Source organism: Rhinatrema bivittatum, chromosome 6, assembly GCF_901001135.1.
Source record: "Rhinatrema bivittatum chromosome 6, aRhiBiv1.1, whole genome shotgun sequence".
Lineage (NCBI taxonomy): Eukaryota > Metazoa > Chordata > Amphibia > Gymnophiona > Rhinatrematidae > Rhinatrema > Rhinatrema bivittatum.
In genome coordinates, this window is record NC_042620.1 from 3,730,489 (window position 1) to 3,758,073 (window position 27,585).

Consider the following 27,585-nt stretch of genomic DNA (forward strand, 5'->3'; position numbering starts at 1 on the left):
TATTCAATTGTTCAATTTTCAATTCCTTATACTACATGATATGCAAATAGTGCTTCTAACTATCCAGTGTCCCTCCTTTTCTTACTTTTAATGTAGCCAGGAGTCCATATCGCCTCTGCATGTCTCCTTCTGGTCTGAAGCCCACCTCAGCATGGTTTGGTCTGTCTCCTTCTGGTTACATCTGTGGCTGGGCTGGATCTGGCTATCTGGTCGTACGCCCAAGTTGTCTGCGTTGCCTGGATAAGTTGGGGCTGAGCATTTGAGCCCCCAAAAATCAGGCCTCAGGTCCCACTCCTTTATGGTGCTATCTTATGCAATCAAGGAGCAAGATTCATGTCTTTCATGTTATTGGTTGGATCTGATTACATATCTTTCATCTTATTGGTTGGATCTGATTGCATGTCTTTCATCTTATTGGTTGGATCTGATTGCATGTCTTTCATGTTATTGGTTGGATCTGATTGCATGTCTTTCATGTTATTGGTTGGATCTGATTGCATGTCTTTCATGCAATGAAAGGCAAGGAGTACGATTGGTTGGATCCTGAAAACAAACCTATAGCCCCTTAAATGTCAGGGCGTCAAATCACATGCTGTTTACCTCTTCTCCCATATGGTCAGGGGCTTAAGAAGCTTCTGAATATGAGGCCTTTCCTCATTGGTTGTTTCTTCTCTCAAAATAAATTTGATGCTTATATGGAGAAATTACTACTTACCTGATCATTTCCTTTTCTTTAAGAACATAACATAAGAACCTGCCATGCTGGGTCAGACCAAGGGTCCATCAAGCCCAGCATCCTGTTTCCAACAGAGGCCAAAACCAGGCCATAAGAACCTGGCAAGTACCCAAAAACTATGAGGATAGGTGGATCCACATCAGTGGGTTTTGCACCTCTTCCAGCAGATAAAGATGGAGGAAAGCTGATGTCACAGTATAGATAACCCTGCACTGACATCAGCCCACCAGTATTCTCTGCAAAAGTCAACTGTGGATAAACTAACAACCACTCCAGCACTCAGCTAACAGGAAATCACCGAGCTCAGACAAGAAGTGTAACAACACTAGTCTAGGGAGTGGATTGACACTTACCAGTAACCACTTGAACACGAAGCCATGCAGGAGGGACACTAGCACAACCATCTGGCAGCCAAGGGCAGGAAGGCAGAGAAAATTAGCAGATAAGCAGTAATGTCTCTTTTCTTACCATTCAGATAGTTGGATCCACATCAATGGGATGCAGCAAAGCTATTTCTGATCAGGGTGAGAGGCTCCCCATGGTCCGATCAATACTGCACATGCAAAGGCTGCGTCCTCCTGGGCCTGCACGTCCAAGGTATGCAAGGAGGACCACGTCGCAGTATGGCAAATCTCGATCTAACCTCCAGCCATGATACTGCCTGAGCCCTAGTGGAATAAGCTGTCTAGGCAACGGCTGCTCAGCATCAACATACAAGGCCGTATCCTGCAGTGCTGGCTCACCCTGTTTTCTCCTACCTTGGAGTATGAACAATCGGTCCTTCTTCCAGAGAGGTTCAGAAACAACCGCGGATGTCTCTGGGTCGGGGGGGGAGGGATCGGCCCACCGGTAAATCCCCCCAGTCACTCACCGGCTGCTGCTCCTGGTACACTGGAGTGAAGGGCAAAGCACACGGCAGGCCTAGCGAGGAGAAATAACTGCTCTTCAGGAGGCCTGGCTCTTTTTTTTTTTTGAAACTCTGTTTCAGCCAAACAAATTTAAAGAACTTCTGCCACTGCAACTCTTTTTTTTTTTTTTCTTGTTTCGAGTCAATTAGCCAGGACCGCAGGTGGCACATCCTACTTACAGGGGTGCCCTTCAAGTTTCTCTCTGTCTCCATCTGCTGGAAGGGAGGCATAACCCAGCAGTCTGGGTTGATTCTGGTTACGTACAGGGAAATGTATGTTTTTCAGGGTACTTACATTACAGTTTCATATATTGTTTCCTATTTCAGATTGAATGCTGTTTAATTATAATTCTTAATTTGATTTGAGGCTCTCACAACTTAGGGGTAAGCAGAAGAATAGTTTTCGCACACAGTTTACCTGTATTATCAGATATATAAGTCCATTTATGAAAATGCTCTCTTTGATTTTGACCTTTATTATCATCAGGCTCCCTCACTTCGCAGTCTTCACGAAACACAGCCCGAGTCAGGGGAAAATTCTCCTCTCTGGGAGCAATTTTCAGAAAGCTGAAGTGCTGTGACATTCAGTTTCCTTATCACTAATTTTCATAAGAATTTTACATGGGCTTCAAACTAATTCTGCAAGTAAGAAGCACCCACGGATTTTTCCTGAAAAATAATTTGAAAACAAATGTATTGAAAACAAACCTATGTATGCTATTCACCTTGATGACCTCATCGCCCCTGGGAACGCCTAAGAGTCTGCAGGCTGTAGAAGCCCACATGTAATTTTAGGAAGACTTAGGAGGACAACCAAGCTGGGGAAAGAGCTTTGAAGCTTGTCTCCTGCATGTCGTGAAGGACACTGTCTCTGTACCTTGTGTACTGGAGGCAGACGCTCATCCTCAGGACCCTCCTCTTGCACAGTCTCTGCCTGTCCTTCTTCAGCCCAGCCCCCCATTGGCTGAGGGGAGAAAGAAGCAGGGGCTCTGTGTTCTGTGCCTGGATCTAGCAATGAGCAAGAGAGAGAACAAGCTGTTAGAAATGAAATATTTGCTCAGAGTTTGAACCCATCTTACTGATGCCGCAGGGACATCTAAAGAGAGAGAGGAGGAGGATCGGGAGCCAAATAAAAGGAGAAGAGGTTGCATGAGCCACAATACCTGTTATGCCCCCGTATCGGCGCTGGAATCCGCTCTGCAGGGCAGAGGACTCCTCCGTGGCAGGATGTACTGAAGGAAGAGGGTAGCTGGCAGACCGGGGGATGGAACTCTGTGTGTTCTCTTGCACACTGTCAGCACTCTCATCACTATCGTCTCGGTGCCACACGTGTCGCTCAGGCTCCATCCGTGTATGCCGCTGGTGTGCCTGCAAGAGGATAAGAACTTAGCTACACTTGAGAAATAGAGACCAGACAACTCCATTCCAGACAGGGAGCGAGAGAGTGAGCGCCATTCCAGATTAGCTGGGGGGGGGGGGGGGGGGAGAGAGAAGAGCACCCCACTCTATTCGGAGGGAGAGAGACAGCAGAGACTCCAGTCAGGGGAGGAGGAGAAAGAGAGAGACAACAGAGAGCTCCATTCTAGTCAGGGGAGGGAAGGAGAAATATTTCATTCCAGAAGGGGGGAGGAGAACTGAGAGCTCCACTACAGACTGGGGAAGAGAGAAAGCAGAGAGCTCTACTCCTGTCAAAGAAGAAAGAGAGAGAGCGCCTCACTCCAGACAGGGGGAGGTGGAGAAAGAGAGAGACCACTGTAGACAGAGGGAGAGACAGAGCAAAAAGTCCCACTCCCAACAGGGGAAGAGAGAGCTCCACTCATGTGTGTGTGTGGGGGGGGGGGGGGGGGGAGCCCCATGTAAGAAAGAGGAGGGAGAAACTGCAGAGAACCCCACTCCAGACAAGGGGAGAAGGAGAGGGAGAAAGGGACACTTAGGAAGATGAGGCTATCACAGAAAGGCTAAATGAATTATTTGCTTCGGTGTTTACTGAAGAGGATGTTGGGGTGATACCAGTTCCAGAAAAAGTTTTCAAGGGTGACGATTCGGATGAACTGAATCAAATCATGGTGAGCCTGGAAGATGTGGTAGGCCAGACTGATAGCAAATCACCTGGACCAGATGGTATGCATCCCAGGGTTCTGAAGGAACTCAAATGAAATTTCAGACATATTACAAGTATTAGTAACCTACCATTATCATCATCAGCTGTACCTGAAGACTAGAAGGTTGCCAATATAACCCCGAAATCTAAAAAGGGCTTCAGAAGTAATCGGGGAAACTACAGACTGGTGAGCCTGACTTCAGTGGTAGGAAAATCATGGAAATTATTCTAAAGAACAAAATCACAGAACATATAGAAAGACATGGTTTAATGGAACAAAGTCAGCATGGCTTTACCCAAGGGCAAGTCTTGCCTCACAAATCTGCTTTACTTTTTTGAAGGAGTTAATAAACATGTGGATAAAGGTGAACCGGTGTAGATATAGTATACTTGGATTTTCAGAAGGTGTTTGACAAAGTTCCTCATGAGAGGCTTCTAGGAAAAGTAAAAAGTCATGGGATAGGTGGCGATGTCCTTTCGTGGATTACAAACTGGCTAAAAGACAGGAAACAGAGAGTAGGATTAAATGGGCAATTTTCTCAGTGGAGGGGAGTGGGCAGTGGAGTGCCTCAGGGATCTGTATTGGGACCCTTACTGTTCAATATATTTATAAATGATCTGGAAAGAAATACGACGAGTGAGATAATCAAATTTGCAGATGATACAAAATTGTTCAGAGTAGTTAAATCACAAGCAGATTGTGATAAATTGCAGGAAGACCTTGGACACTGGAAAACTGGGCATCCAAATGGCAGATGAAATTTAATGTGGACAAGTGCAAGGTGTTGCATATAGGGAAAAATAACCCATGCTATAATTACACAATGCTGGGTTCTACTTTAAGAGTTACCACCAAGAAAAAAGATCTGGGGATCAAAGTTATTACATTGAAATTGTTGGCTCAGTGTGCCGTGGTGGTCAAAAATACAAACAGAATGTTAGGAATTATTAGGAAGGGAATGGTGAATGCCAGAGCTTAAATGTGCATTGAATGAAAATGATTTTTCTGCGATTTGTTTTAAATGTGCTACTTTGTAACTTCATAGTCTGCCCCCTACCGCAGGCACCGAGGAATGGACCAGCGCCCCTTCACTGTGAATTCCCCGAGGTAGACTGGGAATTCCCAGCTCTGCCGAATTTTCTGCCTCGAAAGGACTGGGACCAGGACTGCCATCTGGTTGGTGCCTGACAAAAAGAAGAACTGGGCGCTCTAGCTGGCCGGAAACGGAGATTCCCTCTGAATCTGGCCCGAGAGGAGAAAGCACCTCATGACTTAGGTCTGTCCTCCGGCAGCCTATGGAGCTTATTCTCTCCCAGAGATTGAATCAGATCTTCCAAGTCCTTTCCAAAAAGCAATTTACCCTTGAAGGGCAAAGAACCCAGCTCCGCCTTGGAGGAGACGTCCGCCAACCAGTTTCTTAACCACAGGAGTCTCCGAGCAGAGACCGCGGATACCATGGACCTCGCCGACGTCCGCATCAGATCGTGAAGCGCGTCAGCACCGTAGGCCATTGAAGCTTCTAGCTGTCCTGCTTGGGCGGCCTCCTCATTGGAGAAACCCGTGTCACAGCGCAGAGCTGGTTGCAAGGTAAAATTGCTGCACATGGCCGCCTACACTCCCAGTGCCGACACCTCAAAAATCTTTTTAAGCTGCACCTCCAACTTCCTGTCTTGCAGGTCCTTGAGTGCTGTAGCCCCTGTGACCGGGATCGTGGTCTTCTTGGTAACCGCGGACACCGCCGCGTCCACCCTGGGCACTCGTAGTAGCTCTAAAGCATCCTCCGGCAGAGGATATAGCTTATCTATGGCTTTACTCACCTTCAAACCGAGATCCAGAGTATCCCACTCCCGGAAGAGCAAGTCCGTAGCCGAAAAATGAAAAGGGAAGGAAGTAGCAGGGCCTCACAGCCCCAGAAAAAAACAGATCCATCGCTCCCAGTTTGGATTTCTCAGGTGGCCCCTCAATGCCCAGCTCAGCCAAATTAGAAGGGGTAAGAGGACCCAGCTCCTCCCTTCTAACGAGATGGACCACCTTCAGTCACATGCGAGCCCCTCGCTGAACCCTGCGGATGCACATCAGCGTCAGCATCCACCCCTTGCGGGGGCTTGGACCGAGGGTCTGGGTCCCCAGGGTCAGGATCTTGATCAGAGGTATCTGATTCAGTCTGAGGGACCCCTGTTCGGAGAGGGTGCTTAGGCCTCGATGGGTCAGCAGCCCCCTGAGACCTGGAGCGTTTCTTGGAAATAGGTTTGGACCCCAGAGAGACGGATTTTAAGCCAGACTGCTGGCTTCCCTGATTTTATTGCTTTATAAGCTTTATGGAGCAGTAAAACAAAGTCCGATGAGGAAGAGGAGGAGTCAGAAACCCCCTTGGGGCTCTCCTCCGTTGCTGGCAAATCATGATGTAAAAGGTCCCTTTCACCCGGGAACCTCTGCCGAGGAGAAAGAGGAGGCGGTAAAAACCCCTCCCCCACCACAGCACAAGTGGCAGCGGGAACGGGTCAGCAGCAGCTTGACCTGCAGTCACTCGGGTAGATTTAGTTTTCAGTATTGACAGCATTAACAGCCCTGGAGGAACCCCCCCCCCCCTGCAAACACGTGGAGCAGAGGCCCTCCCGTGAAAGGCGCGTGCGGGCCGAGCCGCATACGCGGCATGAAGAAGATCGCGGCATCGAGAGAAAACAGAAATTTACAATGACAAGAAAAACTTTCAAACATAACTCACCCCAGCTCCTAAGGAGAGAGCCGCCTCGATACATTTTTTTATTTTAGAAACTTGCCCGGCAGTGGTCCAAGGTGCTGATTCCTGTAGGGTGGAGTGAACCGGGCTCCCCAGTGTCGCCCCAAAGCTGCCCAAGAATGAAATTAGAGTCCACGACCCTCTTATGTAGCTGCCTCACGACCAGTGGGGGATGGGCCTCTCAGGACTTCACAATCCCTGGGAGGCTGAAGACAACACGGCTATGACTAAGGGTTTTCTTTTGGGTTTTTTTCTTAAGCCAAATTGACTAAGAAATAGGAAAAGGAACAAAAAAACCACCTTTTTTTTCAATAATTTTTACAAAGACAGAAAACTGCAAATGAAATAAAGGAAAATTGGTTCTTACCTGCTAATTTTCGTTCCTGTAATACCACAGATCAGTGCAGAGAAGTGGGTTGTGTATCCCTACCAGCAGGTGGAGACAGAGAACTGCTACATAGCGAGAGCGCCACCCGCAGTCCCTCAGTATAGACCTGTACCCAAGCCCATGCTAACAGAACTAAATAACCAAGGGTAGCACCCAACCAAATTTCTGGACTACCACTTCATCGCTGGCAAAAACCAGACCGAACAACTGCTAAAAACTGCTCCATAAATCATGTCTGCAAAAAAGGAGCTTCAACAAAAAAAAACTTAAGCAGGTTCTGACCAAGACAGTCTTTCGATATCTGAAGGAAGGGGTGGGAATCTGGACTGATCTGTGTTATTACAGATAGCAGGGCGGCTGGTGGACATGAGGACCGCCTGGTAACTTGCCTGCCTGGTGCGAAGGTGGCAGACCTCACGCGTCACCTAGATAGGATTATAAACAGTGCTGGGGAGGAGCCGGCTGTTGTGGTACATGTGGGCACCAACGACAGAGGAAAATGTGGGAGGGAGGTTCTGGAAGCCAAATTTAGGCTCTTAGGTAGAAAGCTTAAATCCAGAACCTCCAGGGGAGCATTCTCTGAAATGCTCCCTGTTCCACGTGCAGGTCACCAGAGGCAGGCAGAGCTCCGGAGTCTCAATGCGTGGATGAGACGATGATGATACAAGGAAGAGGGATTCAGTTTTGTTAGGAACTGGGGAACCTTTTGGGGAAGGGGGAGTCTCTTCCGAAGGGATGGGCTCCACCTTAACCAGAGTGGAACCAGACTGCTGGCGCTAACCTTTAAAAAGGAGATAAAACAGCTTTTAAACTAGAACAAAGGGGAAAGCCGACAGTCGCTCAGCAGCGCATGGTTCGGAGGAATATATCCTTGAAGGATACTAATGAAACAGGAGAGTTAGGGCATCCCAACAGAGAGGTTCCAATAAAAGCAAACATAGTCCATGTGCCTATATGTAAAAAATCACCAAAACTAATCATTTCCGAATTATCCCAAACAGGTTGTTATCCCAAGCAGGTTGTTAATACAAACAAAAAACACACTTTGAAATGTCTGTATGCCAATGCCAGAAGTCTAAGAAGTAAGATGGGAGAGTTAGAGTGTATAGCAGCAAATGATGAGATTGACATAATTGGCATCACAGACATTTGGTGGAAGGAAGATAACCAATGAGGAAAGACTAAAGAGGTTAGGATTTTTCAGCTTGGAGAAGAGACGGCTGAGGGGGATATGATAGAGATGTTTAAAATCATGAGAGGTCTAGAACGGGTAGATGTGAATCGGTTATTTACTCTTTCAGATAATAGAAGGGCTAGGGGGCACTCCATGAAGTTAGCATGGGGCACATTTAAAACTAATCGGAGAAAGTTCTTTTTTACTCAACGCACAATTAAATTCTGGAATTTGTTGCCAGAGGATGTGGTTAGTGCAGTTAGTGTAGCTGTGTTTAAAAAAGGATTGGATAAGTTCTTGGAGGAGAAGTCCATTACCTGCTATTAAGTTCACTTAGAGAATAGCCACTGCCAGTAGCAATGGTTACATGGAATAGACTTAGTTTTTGGGTACTTGCCAGGTTCTTATGGCCTGGATTGGCCACTGTTGGAAACAGGATGCTGGGCTTGATGGACCCTTGGTCTGACCCAGTATGGCATGTTCTTAATGGGACAGTGCTATATCAGGGTATAAATTATAACGCAATGATAGGGAGGATCAACTTGGTGGGGGTGTGGCACTTTATGTCCGGGAGGGTATAGAGTCCAACAGGATAAAGATCATACAAGAGACTAAATGCTCAGTAGAATCTATATGGGTAGAAATCCCATGTGTGTTGGGTAAGAGTATAGTGATAGGAGTATACTACCATCCACCTGGACAAAATAGTCAGACAGATGATGAAATGCTAAGAGAAATCAGGGAAGCTAACCAATTTGGCAGTGCAATAATAATGGGAGATTTCAATTACCCAAATCAAAACAGTGCAGATTATAGAATTTTGTGTCCTGATCAAAGGAGGATTCCAAACGTTTTATGTGAAGACAACTTATAATTTTTATTGCGGCAACTCCACTGCATAATATTATCACGGCAAATAATTTTCAAGGTGCCCCAACATGGTCCCGTGTTTCGCCGGTGGCTGCATCGGGGGGACCAACAAGGAATTCATTTAATCTGTAATTCAAAAATGGTTAACAATCAGGAAAATAACAATGGACTAAAGCCGATGTACAACTTAAAACAATAAACAATGAACATACCTTGGTACGAAATATTCAAAAAATGGCAGGGAGTGCGTTTTCCCTCAGTACGACCAGGTATTTTAAGGCAGAATTTAGGCGCCAAACTACAGGTGAGATGATCACCTTTCTCGAGGGAGCCAATCGACGGTTCCCAAGATGCTCAGCGCCCCGCAGGTACACAGACGGGTAACAAATGACAGTCTAATCAGTGAACAGAACTACGAGAACAAGTGCCATTCAATCTCGCGATTCAAACCTTTGGGGAAGACTGTGTCCAAAGTAAAAATCCATTTTTGCTCTTGTCTGCCCAAATGTTCTAAATAATTACCCCCCCGGAATGGCTTTGGAACTACCTCAATGACAGCGAACCATAAGTCAGCGATATTGTGAGACAAACTTATCCAGTGAGAGACCAGGGGTTCTTGGTCACGAGATGTACGGATATTTGAACAATGTTCAAAAATTCTGGTTTTAATTTTCCGGGAGGTTTTGCCAACGTATAACATGGGGCAGGGACATTTGATCACGTAAATGACACCCTGTGACGTACAATCAGAATTAGATTTTAAATAAAAAAAATTTTGAGTGATAGGATGTTGAATAAATGAAAGGGACTCCGTATGGTGGCAAGCAGTACAATGACCACAAGGCTGATGTAGGCATTCTCCAGAAGGGGTCGCATCAACCCGACCTTGAAATGCATGCACCAATCTATCCCTTAGATTGCGCCCTCTGCGGAAAGTAAACCGCAGGGAACCCTGAAACAACTGATGTAGGGATAAAGAATTCCAATGTGCGCGAATAATTTTAATGACTTCCCGACTTAAAGGAGAGAAGGGAAGAATACAGTTATTAGAAGGCTCAGATGGAGAAGACTGAGGCAAAAAAGTAAATCGCGATTGACGTGAAATGCTCGTTTAAAAGCATTCCGAATGACTTTGTTGGGGTAACCTCTAGCCAAAAAACGAGCTGTCATCACTGCCATTTTTTGAATATTTCGTACCAAGGTATGTTCATTGTTTATTGTTTTAAGTTGTACATCGGCTTTAGTCCATTGTTATTTTCCTGATTGTTAACCATTTTTGAATTACAGATTAAATGAATTCCTTGTTGGTCCCCCTGATGCAGCCACCGGCGAAACACGGGACCGTGTTGGGGCACCTTGAAAATTATTTGCCGTGATAATATTATGCAGTGGAGTTGCCGCAATAAAAATAATAAGTTGTCTTCACATAAAACGTTTGGAATCCTCCTTTGATCAGGACACAAAATTCTATAATCTGCACTGTTTTGATTTGGATTTCTCTGTAGTGCAGAACCCTGCTTCTGGCTTCTTAGATTTCAATTACCCCAATATTGACTGGGTAAATGTAACATCAGGACTTGCTAGAGACATAAAGTTCCTGGATGTAATAAATGATTGCTTCATGGAGCAATTGGTTAAGGAACCAACAAGAGAGGGAGCTATTTTAGATTTAATTCTTAGTGGAACGCAGGATTTGGTGAGAGAGGTAACGGTGGTGGGGCCACTTGGCAACAGAGATCATAACATGATCAAATTTAAACTAATAACTGGAAGGGGACAATAAGTAAATCTACAGCTCTAATACTAAATTTTCAAAAGGGAAACTTTGATAAAATGAGGAAAATACTTAGAAAAAAACTGAAAGGTGCAGCTGCAAAGGTTAAAAGTGTTCAACAGGCTTGGACATTGTTTAAAAATACAATCCTAGAGGCGCAGTCATATGTATTCCACGCATTAAGAAAGGTGGAAGGAAGGCAAAACAATTACCGTCATGGTTAAAAGGTGAGGTGAAAGAGGCTACTTTAGTCAAAAAAAACTTCCTTCAAAATTGGAAGAAGGATCCATCTGAAGAAAAAAGAATAAAACATAAGCATTGTCTAGTTAAGTGTAAAACATTGATAAGACAGGCGAAGAGAGAATTTGAAATGAAGTTGGCCATTGAGGCAAAAACTCATAGTAAAAACTTTTTATAAATATATCCAAAGCAAGAAACCTGTGAGGGAGTCAGTTGGACCATTAGATGACTGAGGGGTTAAAGGGGCTCTTAGGGAAGATAAAGCCATTGCAGAAAGTCTAAATGAATTCTTTGCCTCTGTGTTTACTAATGAGGATGTTGGGGAGATACCAAATCCAGAGATGGTTTTCAGGGGTGATGAATCAGATGAACTGAACGAAATCCTGTGAACCTGGAAGATGTAGTAGGCCAGATTGACAAACTAAAGAGTAGCAAATCACCAGGACTGGATGGTATGCATCCTAGGGTAATTAAGGAACTCAAAAATGAAATTTCTGATCTATTAGTTAAAATTTGTAACCTATCATTAAAATCATCCATTGTACCTGAAAACTGGAGGGTGGCCAATGTAACCCCAATATTTAAAAAAGGTTCCAGGGGCGATCCGGGTAACTATAGAACAGTGAGCCTGACTTCAGTAACGGGAAAAATAGTGGAAACTATTCTCAAGATCAAAATCGTAGAGCATATAGAAAGACATGATTTAATGGAACACAATCAACACGGATTTACCCAAAGGAAGTCTTGCCTCACAAATCTGCTTCATTTTTTTGAAGGGGTTAATAAACATGTGGACAAAGGTGAACCCGTAGATGTAATGTATTTGGATTTTCAGAAGGCGTTTGACAAAGTCCCTCAATGAGAGGCTTCTAAGAAAAATAAAGTCATGGGATAGGAGCTGATGTCCTTTCGAAGATTACAAACTGGTTAAAAGACAGGAAACAGAGAATAGGATTAAATGGTCAATTTTCTCAGTGGAAAAGGGTAAACAGTGGAGTGCCTCAGGGATCTGTACTTGGACCGGTGCTTTTCAATCTATCCTAATAAATGAAGCTTGACCGACGTGCCGCAAATGCGCAGTAGAGAGCAGCTCTACTGCGCATGTGCGGGCAAGCACGTTGGTCTCAGCGAGCGTCAGCTGGCTATCAACATGGCGTCGTCGAGCGGCGGCGATGAGGAGCGTCAGCGGCGAGCGTCAGCTGGATATCAACATGGCGGTGAACGGCTGTGGCGGCAGCGGCGACGAGGAACGGCAGCCAGTAGCGAGGAAGGAGAGAGGGAGAGGGAGGGAGGTGAGAGGGAGAATGAGGGAGGAGAATGAGGGGGAGGTGAGAGAGGGATGTGAGTAAGTGGAAGGGTAAGAAGTTGTGGAGCAGAGAAAAAGGGAGTGGAGGAGGGCTGAGGGAGAGGGGATGGGATTGAGAGAGGGTGGGGAGTGACTGAGGGAAGGGAAGGGGAGGGAGGTGAGAGTGAGGGGAGGGAGGCAGTGGGAGACAGAGGGTGAGTAAGACTGAGTGGAGGGAAGGAGGTGAGTGAACGAGGGGAAGGGGGAGTGAGGGAGAAAAAGTGTAGAAGGGTGCTGTGTTCGAAAATGGACTGAAAAAAAAATTAATGTTGCCCGTTTTAACGGGCTTAATGGCTTTTATATATATAAATGATCTGGAAAGGAATACGACGAGTGACGTTATCAAATTTGAGGATGATACAAAATTATTCAGAGTAGTTAAATCACCAGCAGATTATGATACATTACAGGAGGACCTTGCAAGACTAGAAGATTGGGCATCCAAATGGCAGATGAAATTTAATGTGGCCAAGTGCAAGGTGTTGCATATAAGGAAAAACTAACCCTTGCTGTAGTTACCCGATGTTAGGTTCTATATTAGGAGCTACCACCCAGGAAAAAGTTCTAGGCATCATAGTGGATAATACTTTAAAATCGTTGGCTCAGTGTGCTGCAGCAGTCAAAAAAGCAAACAGAATGTTAGGAATTATTAGGAAGGGAATGGTTAATAAAACGGAAAATGTCATAATGCCTCTATATCGCTCCATGGTGAGACCACACCTGGAATACTGTGTACAATTCTGGTCGCTGTATCTCAAAAAAGATATAGTTGCGATGGAGAAGGTACAGAGAAGGGCAACCAAAATGATAAAGGGGATGGGAACAGCTCCCCTATGAGGAAAGGCTGAAGAGGTTAGGGCTGTTCAGTTTGGAGAAGAGACGGCTGAGGGGGGATATGATAGAGGTCTTTAAGATCATGAGAGGTCTTGAACGAGTAGATGTGACTCAGTTATTTATACTTTCAAATAATAGAAGGACTAGGGGGCATTCCATGAAGTTAGGAAATAGCACATTTAAGACTAATCGGAGAAAATTCTTTTTCACGCAACGCACAATAAAGCTCTGGAATTTGTTGCTAGAGGATGTGGTTAGTGCAGTTAGTGTAGCTGGGTTCAAAAAAGATTTGGATAAGTTCTTGGGGGATAAGTCCATTAACGGCTATTAATCAAGTTTACTTAGGGATTAGCCATTGCTATTAATTGCATCAGTAGCATGGGATTTTCTTAGTGTTTGGGTAATTGCCAGGTTCTTGTTGCCTGGTTTGGCCTCTGTTGGAAACAGGATGCTGGACTTGATGGACCCTTGGTCTGACCCAGCATGGCAATTTGTTATGTTCTTATAATAAAAATTAGCAGGTAAGAACCAATTTTCATTTCCTGAACATACCCAGATCAGTCCAGAGAAGTGGGATGTACCCAAGCCATCCTACACTGGGCGGAAACCCGAAAGACCTGGACGCAGGACACTCTCACTGAAGGACGATTCATCAGAAGCCTTAACGTCTAGTCAATAATGTTTAGTGAAAGTGTGAAGTGAGGACCACACAGCCACCCTACAGACCTCCTGAGGTGACAGCAACTGACATTCTGCCCAGGAAGTAGCCTGGGCCCTAGTGGAATGAGCTCTGAGCCCCATAGTCACTTGACGTCCGTGGGCTATATATGACGAACAAATGGCCTCTTTAATCCAACTAGTGATGGACGCCTTAGATGTTTTGTCCCTCTTTTTGGGACCACCAAAGAGAATGAACAAATGATCGGAACGTCGAAAGTCATTGGTAACTTCCAGGTACCGCAATAAGATGCGTCGCACTTCCAAAAGATGAAGGTCTCTGCCCTAAGAGGACTCCCGCGACCACTGAGGGAACCCCGGAAGCTCTACAGTCTGATTGACATGAAAGACCGATATAACCTTCGGAATGAAGGACGGAACCGTGCGTAATGACACCCTATCGTCATAGATCCGAAGAAAAGGGTCACGACACAACAACGCCTGTAACTCTGAAATCCAACGAGCTGAGCAAATGCCCACCAAAAACACAGTTTTCAACATCAGATCCTTCAGCAAAGCTCTGCGTAGAGGCTCGAAAGGGGGACCAGATAGTACCCAAAGCACTAGGTTCAAACTCCAATCTGGACACACAGAACGGACGGGAGGCCTTAAATGCTTAACCCTTGAGAAACCGAGCAATATCCAGGTGCACTGCAAGCAAACAGCCGTTAAACTTTCCAATCAAAGCACCCAGAGCCGCCACTTGATCACGAAGGGAATTGAACGCCTACCCCTTAGCGAGTCCCTGTTGCACTGCTAACGGATCTCAGGAACGCTGGTGGCACCACGTCTCAAACAGTTTCCAGACTCTAACATAGGCCATAGAGGTGGCTGGGCGTCTCACCTGCAGGAGCATGGAAATGACCTGTTTGGAATAACCCTTCAAACGTAAATGTCGCCTCTCAAAAGCCAAGCCGCGAGAGAGACGTGATCCTCCCAATCTGAAAACATGGGTCCCTGCCGAAGCAGATGTGGCAGATGAGCAAGCTGCAAGGGACCCTCTAGACTAGAGCCATGCGAACTAGATCCGCGAACCATGGGCGACTTGGCCACTCTGGCGCTACGAGAACCACCCTGTCTGGATGGAGTTCTATTCGACGGAGAATCCGACCGATGAGGGGCCATGGAGGGAAGGCATACAGTAGAATTGCCGTGGGCCAAGGGCACACCAGAACGTCGAGCCCTACCGAGCCCCTCTCCCGTCGACAGCTGAAGAAGTGTTCTGTCTTCGAATTTGCCTGTGTTGCCATCAGATCTAACTGTGGTATGCCTCACCTTGCACAGATGAGGTTCCACGCTTCGAGGGACAGCTCCCACTCTCCTTGGTCGAGCTGTTGTCTGCTGAGGAAGTCCACCTGAACATTCTCTACTCCTGTGACAAGAGAAGCGGCAATCCCGCTGAGATGACGCTTCGCCTAGGCAAAAAGGAGTCGCACCTCGAGCGCTACTGCAGGACTTCTCGTCCCGCCTTGCCTGTTGATGTAAGCCATCATCGTCGCATTGTCGGAGAACACTTGTACCATTCTGCCCTGGATCCAGGGTAGGAATGCTTGCAGGGCAAGTCGAACGGCTTGCGTCTCAAGATGATTGATAGACCAGGATCCTTCCATCGGCGACCAGAGTCCTTGGGCGGACTTGTCTGCACACACTGCTCCCCAACCAGATAGACTGGCATTGGTGGAGATTATCAGCCAATTCGAGGGATCCAAGTCCACCCCCTGTTCCAGATTGTTGCTCGAAAGCCACCATGACAGAATGACTCTGGATTCTGGAAGCAGCGGCATTGGTAGGTGGAACTGCTCAGACACTGGACTCCATCACGACAAAAGCGCATGCTGTAACAGTCGTAAGTGAGCGAACACCCACGGAACCAAGTCCAAGGTGGATGCCATGGATCCCAGGATTTGCAGATGATGCCAGACTGTCGGATTCTCTCTCTGGAGAAGGGCATGGATTTGGCCTTGTAACTTTGTCACTTGGTCTGTCGCCAGAAACACTTTGCTGCACAAGGTATCGAACCGAGCTCCCAAGTAAATCAGGTCTTGGGTGGGTTCCAAGTGACTCTTCTGCACATTGATGACCCACCCGAGGGTGGGTCATCAATGATCTCTCGCAGTCGTCCTGAGACTTCGCGTGGATCAACCAGTCGCCCAGATAAGGATGGACTAAAATTCCTTCCTTGTGAAGGAAGGCCGCAACCACCACCATCACCTTGGTGAAAGTTCGAGGAGCTGTGGCGAATCCAAATGGGAGGGCTCGAAATTGGAAGTGCTGCCCCAAAACCTTGAAGCGCAGAAACCTTTGGTGGCTGAATCGGATTGGAATGTGCAGGTACGCCTCCGTGAGGTCCAGCAACGCTAGAAACTCCCCTTTCCGTACCACCGCCATTACTGTCCTCAGGGTCTCCATTCAAAAACGAGGAATCCGAAGACAATGGTTTACCTTCTGCAGATCGAGGATGGGACGAAATGTGCCCTCCTTTTTGGGGACCACAAAGTAAACAGTATCGGCCTCGTCCCTGCTGTGCCTCCGGAACTGGGACAATAGCCCTGAGCTCGAGAAGACTCTGCAGGGTCGCTTGCACCCCCTCGCGCTTGATGTGGGAGGCCACGTGGGACTCCACAAAAACCTCCTGAACTGGTTGCGAAAATTCTAGAGCGTAGCCGTCTCTGATCACTTCCAGGATCCAGCGGTCCGAGGTAATCCTTGCCCATTCCGTGTAAAAGTTGGATAATCTGCCTCCGACAGCTTCGACGACGGAATGGGTGCTCGTAGCTTCATTGGGAGGGTTTACTGTTTCCGGCACCGAGGTTTCCAGAGTCCTTACCGGAGCGGCGACCACCGCGAAAGGACTGCTGGCATCCCGTAGTTTGTTTAGGACCAGAAGGCGTAGTATATCTGGCGGCTCTATACCGGCGAGAATCTCAAAAACGAGCCCGAGGAGGAAAAACCTTCTTTGAAGATCTCCTATCTTCCAGCAATTTATTGCCTTTGGATTCCCCGAGCAGCTTAACCAACTTATCGAGGTCGTCCCCGAAAAGGAGCTTGCCCTTAAAGGGGGAGATTACAAAGCTGCGACTTCAAGGACAAATCCGCCACCCAATTGCTCAGCCAGAGGAGTCGACGCGCCGCCACCACTGATACCATACTTCGAGCTGAAGTGCGCACCAGGTCATAAAATGCATTCGCAACATAAGCGATGCCAGCCTCCAGACGGGCAGCTTGTAGCGGTCCATTGCCACCAGACCCCGACGTGGAAGCAGAGTCCTGAACCCAGCACAGGCATGCCCTCTGCATAAGGCTCGTGCAAACTGCCATCCGAAGACTGAAAGTGGCAACTTCAAAAACCCGCTTCAAATGGATCTCCAGTTTGCGGTCTTGCATGTCTTTCAAAGCTGCAGCCCCTGCTACTGGAATAATGGTCTTTTTTGTGACTGCAGAGACTGCCGCATCCATCTTTGGAATCTTCAGAAGGTCTAAAACATCTGTAGACATGGGGTATAGTTTTGCCATAGCCCTGCCAACCTTCAGCCCCGCATCCGGAGCATCCCACTCGCGGGTTACCAGCTTGTGGACCTTCTTGGGCAACGGGAAAGAGGTTGTAGGACCCCGAATGCTATCAAGGACAGGATTAACCCCTTCATTGTCAGATTTTTCCTGAGAAACCTTAAGACCCAGAACATCCAAGACCTGGGGAATTAGGGGCCTCATCTCGTCCCACTTAAAAAGGCGGACTACGCTGGGATCATCTCCCTCAGCAGATGTGAGATCGTCACCATCGGGATCATCAGGATCAATGTCCCCTGGATCCTGAATGAGGTCTGGGTCTGCCCCTGGAGTCGTTCCCGGGATTGTCGAAGCGCCCTACCCCACACCTGGATCTTGTAGCACCTGGAGGGTGTCTCCCATCTGGTGAGGCTGCTCCCCCAGACGCTGCTGCGGATCTGCAACCCATGCCTTCTTACCAGGGGTCCTGACAGATCCACCAGATGTCAAACCCTCTTAGGCGCCGCATGCCTTCTAGCTAGAAAGGCCTGGTGCATGAGTAAAATGAATTCAGGGGAAAACCCCTCTGGGTCCCCCTCCCCAGAATCGCAAGGGGTGACATCACCCACGAGATCCTCCCCCACATGGGCTAAAATGGATGGAGAACCTCCATCCCCCGCTCCGCCGCATGAGGCACTCCCTCCCCCTTCCGCGGGAAGGGTCAACAGGCCCCGACAAGCCCTCTATGCTTAAGGCGCAGGCAGCGCACATGGAAGCTGCATCTAGTGCCTGACTGTGTGCCCCACATGCATGAAGGCCAGCGATTTTGAGCAAAGGCCCATAACACAGACCGCGCAGCCACGCGGTCGAACTGTGAGGGGAAAAGTTGCTGCCGGCGCTGTCCGTCGGCACGGGAAGAAATAAATAAAAAATTCAATGCCGGCAGCCCAAACAGCGCGAGCAGTGCTGAAAACTCGGCGAAACTCGGCGCAAACGGGTGCAAAACCAAACTCACCCTCTCCTTCAGGGAACGCCCCGGAGCCCCGGGAGCTGAAGGAACATGCTGCCAAACTCCCGAAACAGCCGCTATAGGCAGGCCCCCACTGCACCGACGCCTTACCTCAGAGGAGAAGGATGGCCGTCGGCTAAACTTCTTTTTGTTTATTTTACAGAAAACTTTACGGAGCCAAATTAGTGCAGGAGGAGAGGGAGCAGATAAAGCAGCCTTGGTGAGGAGTAGTCAGGAGCCCCTGGCTTTCCACCACTGAGCTGAAGCGGGCGAGACCTAGACAGGGGATCCAACCCCCTGGATGCCCAGCTTCCACTGAGGGATGGCCCACGAAGGTGCCTAACACCTCAGGAAGCAACCTAATCAAAAAGAAAAAATCCTTTTAAACTCTAACTAAAAAAATAATTAAGAAACTAGGAAGACTGCAGGAGATGCACCCTACCACCTGCTGGAGTCAGAGAAATACTGAGGGACTGCAGGTGGCACCTCAGGTTATGTAGCAGTGCCTCAAAGTTCTAATTGTTCTGACTCCACCTGCTGGTAGGGAACATAGAATTAGACATGTTAATATCTACTATCCATAAAAAGTATAATAAAGAACTTTATCATTATTACTTATACATCTCTAAGACTACACATCAAAGAGGCAATATACACCTCCTTCATATTGCCTCTTAGTCAGAGTTAGGTGGTTTTTTGTCTAACTTCCAAAGCAAACTCCCACACAGCCCAGACTGTAGGTTTGGCACCCGCACCATCTGCTGGAGATAGGGGAATACTGCCGGACTGTAGGTGGCACCCCCACCATCTGCTGGAGACAGAGGAATACTGCCGGACTGTAGGTGGCACCCCCACCATCTGCTGGAGACAGAGGAATACTGCCGGACTGTAGGTGGCACCCCCACCATCTGCTGGAGACAGAGGAATACTGCCGGACTGTAGGTGGCACCCCCACCATCTGCTGGAGACAGAGGAATACTGCCGGACTGTAGGTGGCACCCCCACCATCTGCTGGAGACAGAGGAATACTGCCGGACTGTAGGTGGCACCCCCACCATCTGCTGGAGACAGAGGAATACTGCTGGACTGTAGGTGGCACCCCCACCATCTGCTGGAGACAGAGGAATACTGCTGGACTGTAGGTGGCACCCCCACCATCTGCTGGAGACAGAGGAACACTGCCGGACTGTAGGTGGCAGGAGACAGAGGAATACTGCCGGACTGTAGGTGGCACCCCCACCATCTGCTGGAGACAGAGGAATTCAGCCGGACTGTAGGTGGCACCCCCACCATCTGCTGGAGACAGAGGAACACTGCCAGACTGTAGGTGGCAGGAGACAGAGGAATACTGCCGGACTGTAGGTGGCACCCCCACCATCTGCTGGAGACAGAGGAATTCAGCCGGACTGTAGGTGGCACCCCCACCATCTGCTGGAGACAGAGGAATACTGCCGGACTGTAGGTGGCACCCCCACCATCTGCTGGAGACAGAGGAATTCAGCCGGACTGTAGGTGGCACCCCCACCATCTGCTGGAAACAGAGGAATACTGCCGGACTGTAGGTGGCACCCCCACCGTCTGCTGGATACAGAGGAATACTGCTGGACTGTAGGTGGCACCCCCACCATCTGCTGGAGACAGAGGAATACTGCTGGACTGTAGGTGGCACCCCCACCATCTGCTGGAGACAGAGGAATACTGCTGGACTGTAGGTGGCACCCCCACCATCTGCTGGAGACAGAGGAACACTGCCGGACTGTAGGTGGCACCCCCACCGTCTGCTGGAGACAGAGGAATACTGCCGGACTGTAGGTGGCACCCCCACCGTCTGCTGGAGACAGAGGAACACTGCCGGACTGTAGGTGGCACCCCCACCGTCTGCTGGAGACAGAGGAATACTGCCGGACTGTAGGTGGCACCCCCACCATCTGCTGGAGACAGAGGAATACTGCCGGACTGTAGGTGGCACCCCCACCGTCTGCTGGAGACAGAGGAATACTGCTGGACTGTAGGTGGCACCCCCACCGTCTGCTGGAGACAGAGGAATACTGCTGGACTGTAGGTGGCACCCCCACATCTGCTGGAGACAGAGGAATACTGCCGGACTGTAGGTGGCACCCCCACATCTGCTGGAAACAGGAATACTGCCGGACTGTAGGTGGCACCTCCACCATCTGCTGGAGACAGAGGAACACTGCCGGACTGTAGGTGGCACCTCCACCATCTGCTGGAGACAGAGGAACACTGCCGGACTGTAGGTGGCACCTCCACCATCTGCTGGAGACAGAGGAAACTGCCGGGACTGTAAGTGGCACCATCCTATTTACAGGCGGAGCGCTGTTATGGTAACTGCTCTGTCTCCATCTGCTAGAGGGGGGCCAAACCCAGGAGTCTGGACTGACTTGGGTACATACAGGGAATCCACCTTCTTGTCTATGGAACTCCTGCCCCGAGGAATTGCCTTAGAGGTCTTCTCAAAATCCCCCACTGAATAAGGCACGGTTGTAGGGTCTGCTTAATGTAAATGTTTTTCTTCTGTATTTGATCTGTTTGTTTATTATGTCTAGCAATTAATGTCTTCTGTACTGGGTGAGGTTTTGTGACATTTTACGGATGTTTTATTTTGTACATTTCTTAGGCTTTGACTGTGTTAAGCGACTAATAATTTTAATAAATGTAAATGATTTAGGTTTTTGCCGCCCCCGTGCACTGTTGGTGCTATTACTCCCCCGCCCACTACCATGATCCTCTGAGGGAGATAGCGGAGAAGGGGAGTCCCTGGGCTGCGCCCTGCTGTGTGCATTAGACATGGCCACTGCGCCTTTCCAACAGGTCCTGAAGATCTGCTGACGCTCCTCCTGCATGATTCCTCGGCTGACGCTCCTCCCACCCGAGGCACAGGTAGGGCGCGGTCGAGTTGAGATGTCCACGACTCAATCCACAGGCCTGGCTCCCTCTCTTGTTGGTTCCTGAACCAATTGCTCCAGGCAGCAGTCATTTATTACATCCAGGAACTTTATGTCTCTAGCAAGTCCTGATGTTACATTTACCCACTCAATATTGGGGTAATTGAAACTTCCATTATTACTACACTGCCTGATTTCTCTGTCTGACCATTTTGTCCAGCTGGAAGGCAGCAAATCTTCAGCCAGCCTCCTGCCCCCAGATCGTTTGCTGTCCTATTGGTCCGCTCAGCTCAGATATGCAGGGCAGTAGTGAAAAACAAGTTGAGAGGTGAGGTAAAAGACATGGGGGAGGGGAGAGCTGGTTTTGGGTTGTACAGGGGACCCTATCTGCTCATCTATCCAAAGTGAAGGAATTTCAATTGAGCAGTCAGGATGAACCATTTTGGTCTTTATCTAACATCATTTCTACGTTAGCCTCAAACCCATAGGGTTCGTAAAAAATCTAGAGCTGCTAGAAACTTACTGTAAATCAAGGGCCCTACAGATGGATGTGGAAAAGACAAAAAAAGCAAGACATCTCCAAAATAAATTAAAATTTTACCTAAACAACCAAGTACAAGAGCAAGGATGGTGAACTCCAGTTCTCGCGTGCCACAAACAGGCCAGGCTTTCAGGATATCCACAATGAGTATGCATGAGAAAGATGTGCATGCACTGCCTCCTGAAAACCTGGCCTGTGTGTGGCACTCGAGGACAATACAGACCTTGGCCTGACACTAAGGGGTGAATTTTGAAATTGTGGCTCGTGTTAAAAGACCCATATATCCAAATATATAGTTTAAAATCTGTCCTGTCTTCCATCTCCCATGTTTTACGCTCCCTGTTTAATGTTACTTTACTTTCTACCTAGATGTTAATTGGTTTCCCCTCTGTTCTATTGAGTATCGGTATAGTAAAAGAAGTTAAATAAATAAATAAATAAATAAATAAATATATGCGAGTATATGGGCCTTGTGTGAGGAAGACGTATTTTAAAAGCCACAAATTATTTGCGTATATGCGCATGCACAAGTTAAGGGGGGCGGAGTTGGAGTGAGTCAAAGGCGTCGCAGAGTGGAGCCAAAAAGGATGCCTGTAAATCCATATTTTAAATTTGGGGATTGTTAGCCACGCACATTTATCTCTGCAGAAATCGCTTTTTAGACCTAAAACGACAGGGTGAGGGGTCTGGGTCAACAGGGGGCAGTGCAGGATGAAGAACCAGGGGGGTCAGGATGACCTTGAGATGGACCAGTTCATAAAACTGGGAATGTCCTTCGCGTGAGCAAATTTTAAAATCTGCTGAGTCCTAAGGTAGTCATGCAAAGTATATTTGTTGAGTAACCACTTAAAATTAGGAGCATACATACACACGGTGCCCGCGCACTCGTTTTAGAGTTACCGTCCTTGTGCATGTGGAGGTTTTTACTTGGCTATAAAGGCACTCTGCAGTAAAGAAGCCCTTCAGTAGCCTTGGGCCTCCCATAACATTATTTGCTGGCATCATTCAACCAACTCTCTTATGTGGGAGTGAGGTCTGGGGTCTGTCATTAATCCCAAATTGTACAGAATGGGACAGAACCTGATAAAAATCCTACATCTCCAGTTCTGCCAATAAAAACTCCCCTAATAATGGGTGCAGAGCGGAATTAGGATGCTTTGCCTTACTACTCACCATACAAAAGAGAATATTCAAATATTGGTGTCATCTCAGTAACAACAGAAACTCCCACCAACACCAGGCTCTCTGTGAAACAACACAAAACCCTGGAAAAAACACACTCGGCACCTATGTAACAAACCTGACATATCAATTCAGCACGGACACTCAGGACACAAACAGTAAAAGCCCTACCTATGAAAAGGTGGCAAATGCAAATGTTACACCAGGCCTCAGAACACCAATACACCTCCTAAGAAAATAGAAGAAGCTGGACTGCTACAAATCCTTCCACAGAAACTTAGCAGAATATCTCATTTCACTCACACAAACAAAACGGAGAGACCTTCACTAAACACAGACTAAGGGACCATAAATTATGAACCTGAACTGGAACCCGGACTCTAGATACAGTACAACACTGGAGGAATAGAAACAGAAATGCATTTCCTCCTGTGTTGTGCAGAATACAAAGATAAAGAAATATAATTTCCCAAACCTGTGGTCCAAGATAACAGAGGTGGCAATGGACTTAAGAACATAAGAAAATGCCGTACTGGGTCAGACCAAGGGTCCATCCAGCCCAGCATCCTGCTTCCAACAGAGGCCAATCCAGGCCACAAGAACCTGGCAAGTACCCAAACACTAAGAAGATCCCATGCTACTGATGCAATTAATAGCAGTGGCTATTCCCTAAGTAAACTTGATTAATAGCCATTAATGGACTTCTCCTCCAAGAACTTATCCACACCTTTTTTGAACCCAGCTACACTAACTGCACTAACCACCTCCTCTGGCAACAAATTCCAGAGCTTTATTGTGCATCGACTGAAAAAGAATTTTCTCCGATTAGTTTTAAATGTGCTACTTGCTAACTTCATGGAATGCCCCCTAGTCCTTCTATTATTTGAAAGTGTAAATAACCGATTCACATCTACCCGTTCTAGACCTCTCATGATTTTAAACACCTCTATCATATCCCCCCTCAGCCGTCTCTTCTTCAAGCTGAAAAGTCCTAACCTCTTTAGTCTTTCCTCATAGGGGAGCTGTTCCATTCCCCTTATCATTTTGGTAGCCCTTCTCTGTACCTTCTCCATCACAATTATATCTTTTTTGAGATTCGGCGACCAGAATTGTACACAGTATTCAAGGTGCGGTCTCACCATGGAGCGATACAGAGGCATTATGACATTTTCCGTTCTATTAACCATTCCCTTCCTAATAATTCCCAACATTCTGTTTGCTTTTTTGACTGCCGCAGCACACTGAGCCGACGATTTTAAAGTATTATCCACTATGATGCCTAGATCTTTTTCCACTGCCAGGGAACCTCTCTCTACCCAGAACCCCCTGCCAGCGATACCTAGTGCTTGCAGCAGCCTGTGGTCCTCCAATGTGTGTAAACATGCGCCTGCCGCATGCTGCGTAGCAAGAAGACAGGCAGAGAGCATGAGCAGTACAGTAAGGATGCCTTCTTTTGGGGTCTGCTGCCGCTGCGGCTTTCACTCCAATGCAGACAGCAGCTGGCCCAGCCCCAGGTAAGTCGGAGGGATCCTGGGGCAAGGAGCAGAGGATGTCATTGCGTGGGCGGAAGAAGAAGGGGTAAGAGAGAGAGCAGAGGATGTTGCTGCCAGTGTGTGTGTGCGGGGTGGAGGGGAGTGATGAACAGAGTAAAGGAAGTTGCTGCAGGGTTGAGGGGAGCATTGCTGGTTTTGATTTAAGGCATCCAATGTCCCTCCATCGACCCTGACCATGAATGGGGTGAGAAGAAGGTGAAAGGACTGGGGATGGGGGAACAGAGGGAGAGGGTTGAGGGATCATGAATCTGGGAAGGAGGGTCTGGAACTAAGGAAGGAGAAAGGAGATTAGGAGGGCTTAGGGGGCAAGTTCTAAGAGCTGGTGAGAGATAAGAAGGAAGGACGGTAGGAAAGGAGATTTCAGAGGGAAGAAGCAGGTGTCCCTACATGCTCTGGACCTGCTCACCCTTGCATCCCCTCTCCAACCTGCCACCCAACCCTTTACTCAGTCCCAACCTTCCCAAGATGATCCTCCCTTCCTCGGCCTGCTCCAGCTTCACCCCCTCCCCTCCTATCTCAGAATGGCAGGAGGGAAGGGGCCAGATTAGGGAGCAGAGTTACTCTTCTTTCTTCTGCTATGTCTGCTCCAGCTTCACCCCCTCCCCTCCTATCTCAGAATGGCAGGAGGGAAGGGGCCGGATTAGGGAGCAGAGTTACTCTTCTTTCCTCTGCTATGTCTGCTCCAGCTTCACCCCCTCCCCTCCTATCTCAGAATGACAGGAGGGAAGGGGCCGGATTAGGGAGCAGAGTTACTCTTCTTTCCTCTGCTATGTCTGCTCCAGCTTCACCCCCTCCCCTCCTATCTCAGAATGACAGGAGGGAAGGGGCCGGATTAGGGAGCAGAGTTACTCTTCTTTCCTCTGCTATGTCTGCTCCAGTCTCATCCCCTCTCCTCCTGTTCCCTGCACCCTGCATGGGAGAGGAGGGGTTGGATCAGGAAGCAGAGGGGTGTTCTCTGCTAAGAGAGATTCAGCACAGCTAGAAGGCAGCAAAACTTCAGCTGGCCTGCTGTCCCCAGAATAAGCCTAGCGTTCCTACTGATAAATCCAGGCTTGCAAAAGGCAGGCCTCCAAGGTTACCTTGTGCAGGTAGAGGACGGGACTCCAGACTTACCTCATCAATGCTGAGGCTAATATTATAATGTACACTGAGGGTAAAGTCTTATGCACAAATTTTACCTCAGATTTTCTAAGTGAGCTTCTGCACATAAGTGTCTGCGGGCACACAAACCCGCCTGATTTGCACAGAGTATTTTAAATCAAAATAAATGTATGAAAGCCCAAACTCCACTGCTTCTCCCCCCCCCCCCCACCCCCAGCATACTTTTACATGAACTGAACCCTGGGATATTTTTGTACAGCTGTTTGTGCACAGAAAGCAGCATTTATTCAGCCACTGAGCGCAGGGCTCCGGGACAGCAGAATGCAGGGCTCTAGCGTTACCTTATACAGGCAGAAGGCAAGACTTGAAGGTCACCTTGTGCAGCTAGACAGTGAGGCTCTGGGTTTACCTTGTACAAGAGTGGGGCTTGATGTGTGCCTGAACATGGAGAAGGAAATCCCCAGAATCCTCTGCTTTTCTTTGGCCTGCCTGGGCTGAATGGACTCTGAGTGACTTACAGAATGTCCCTGGATATCTATAAAGGCAGTCAAGCTGGCACCAGAAAGGTGAGGCCTATTCATAGGGTCACAAAGAAGAAACCAACGGCGGGACCTTCAGGCCATACGGACACTACACAGGCACTCTTTCTCAGGGGTTTTCTATATACACAGCCATGTGTTAATTAGCTTGACCAGTAAGATTTTAACAGAACAAAGGACTACCTAGAAAGTGATTGGTAAATGGGCTCCACTTAATGAGCCCCACCTCATGGGAAAACTAATCAGGGCAGTTCAGAGATAGTCACATCATGCTGTTGACATGACAACCTATGTAAATGATTCTCTGGGCAGTCATGCAAGTCTAGAAGCTTCCACAATATTGTATGTTATCTATAAAAGAAAGATCACTTCCTGTATATGATGAGATGCTGGTAGTCAGTGTGAAAGAGACATGGCATCAGCATCTCCCAAGAATACTTATACTGAAAAATAAAAAATTATGCTTTCACTAAAAATCTAAGCGTCATAAAAAAAATGGCATGGCGCTTAATAGCTCCAGGCTTACCTCACGCACCTGGAATTCCAGGTCTATTTTGCAGAGACAGAGATGGGCTCCCAGCTTACCTGGTGAAGATAGAGGGCATGCAGACTCATCTCGTTTGATCCATATTCGGAGAAGATCATGCTCTGTAGTTGCCCTTCCCATGCACTGCTCCCTGAACTTGCTGTTCTCGCGTCCATTCTGCAAAGATGAGGATGCATTACTGATAGCTCCCTCCCATCAGAGAACACAAGCCGTTCTGCTTCCAATCTCTCTTTACAGCGACAGACCTGGAAAGCAATTCTCCAGGAATCATAGGAGCACTCAAGGAACTGGGGAGGCACAGGACCCGGAGATTTGAATTCTGTGGAATCTATGTACTTTTAGGTGCTCTAAGATAGCAGGACTAGCCAGAGAACACACTCCAGCCTTCTTTATTGTTAAGCAATAATAAACAAAACAAGATAGCTGCTGTGTGCACTTTAACAAAATACCTGCAACTTACAGTTCTGTTTCTCTCCCTGGGCCCCCATCTCTTATCCCTCCCTTGCAGTGATCCACCCTATCCCAGAATCCCTTTTTACCACTGCACCTCCATCCCACACCTTCTGGTCTTTCTTCTAAAATCAACCTCTAACAGAGGTTATCCAAAGTTGCGGTTGATAAATAGTCTCACCATTCCTTAGGAATGCTTAAAAGCAAATAAATTATCTTTAATTAAATTCCAGAATCTCAAATAATTCAATTCATCTCTACAGCAACTGGAAGTGAATTCCAGACGTGTGGCACTATTGCAGGAAATACCTGTTTAGACCGACGACTGGTTTTACACCCATACCCCTGGGCAGAGCCCAAAAGAAAACCCTGAGAAGATCTGAGTAGCTGTCCAGGTCTGTACCTCTCCAGTTTCCTAGAAAGGTATTTTGGCCCATTAGCTCT

General features: G+C 47.7%; 1 protein-coding gene across 1 annotated transcript in view; it reads right to left on the reverse strand.

Annotated features, from left to right (window-relative positions):
• Positions 1–27,585, reverse strand: part of LOC115093344 (autophagy-related protein 9A-like) — a 92,435-nt gene that overhangs the window by 46,438 nt on the left and 18,412 nt on the right. Inside the window, exons 4-6 of the mRNA XM_029604971.1 lie at positions 26,730–26,847; positions 2,807–3,011; positions 2,521–2,651 (exon numbers count right to left, since the gene is read on the reverse strand). Coding sequence (XP_029460831.1) covers positions 2,521–2,651; positions 2,807–3,011; positions 26,730–26,847 — 454 coding nt within the window. The remainder of the gene's footprint in view (positions 1–2,520; positions 2,652–2,806; positions 3,012–26,729; positions 26,848–27,585) is intronic.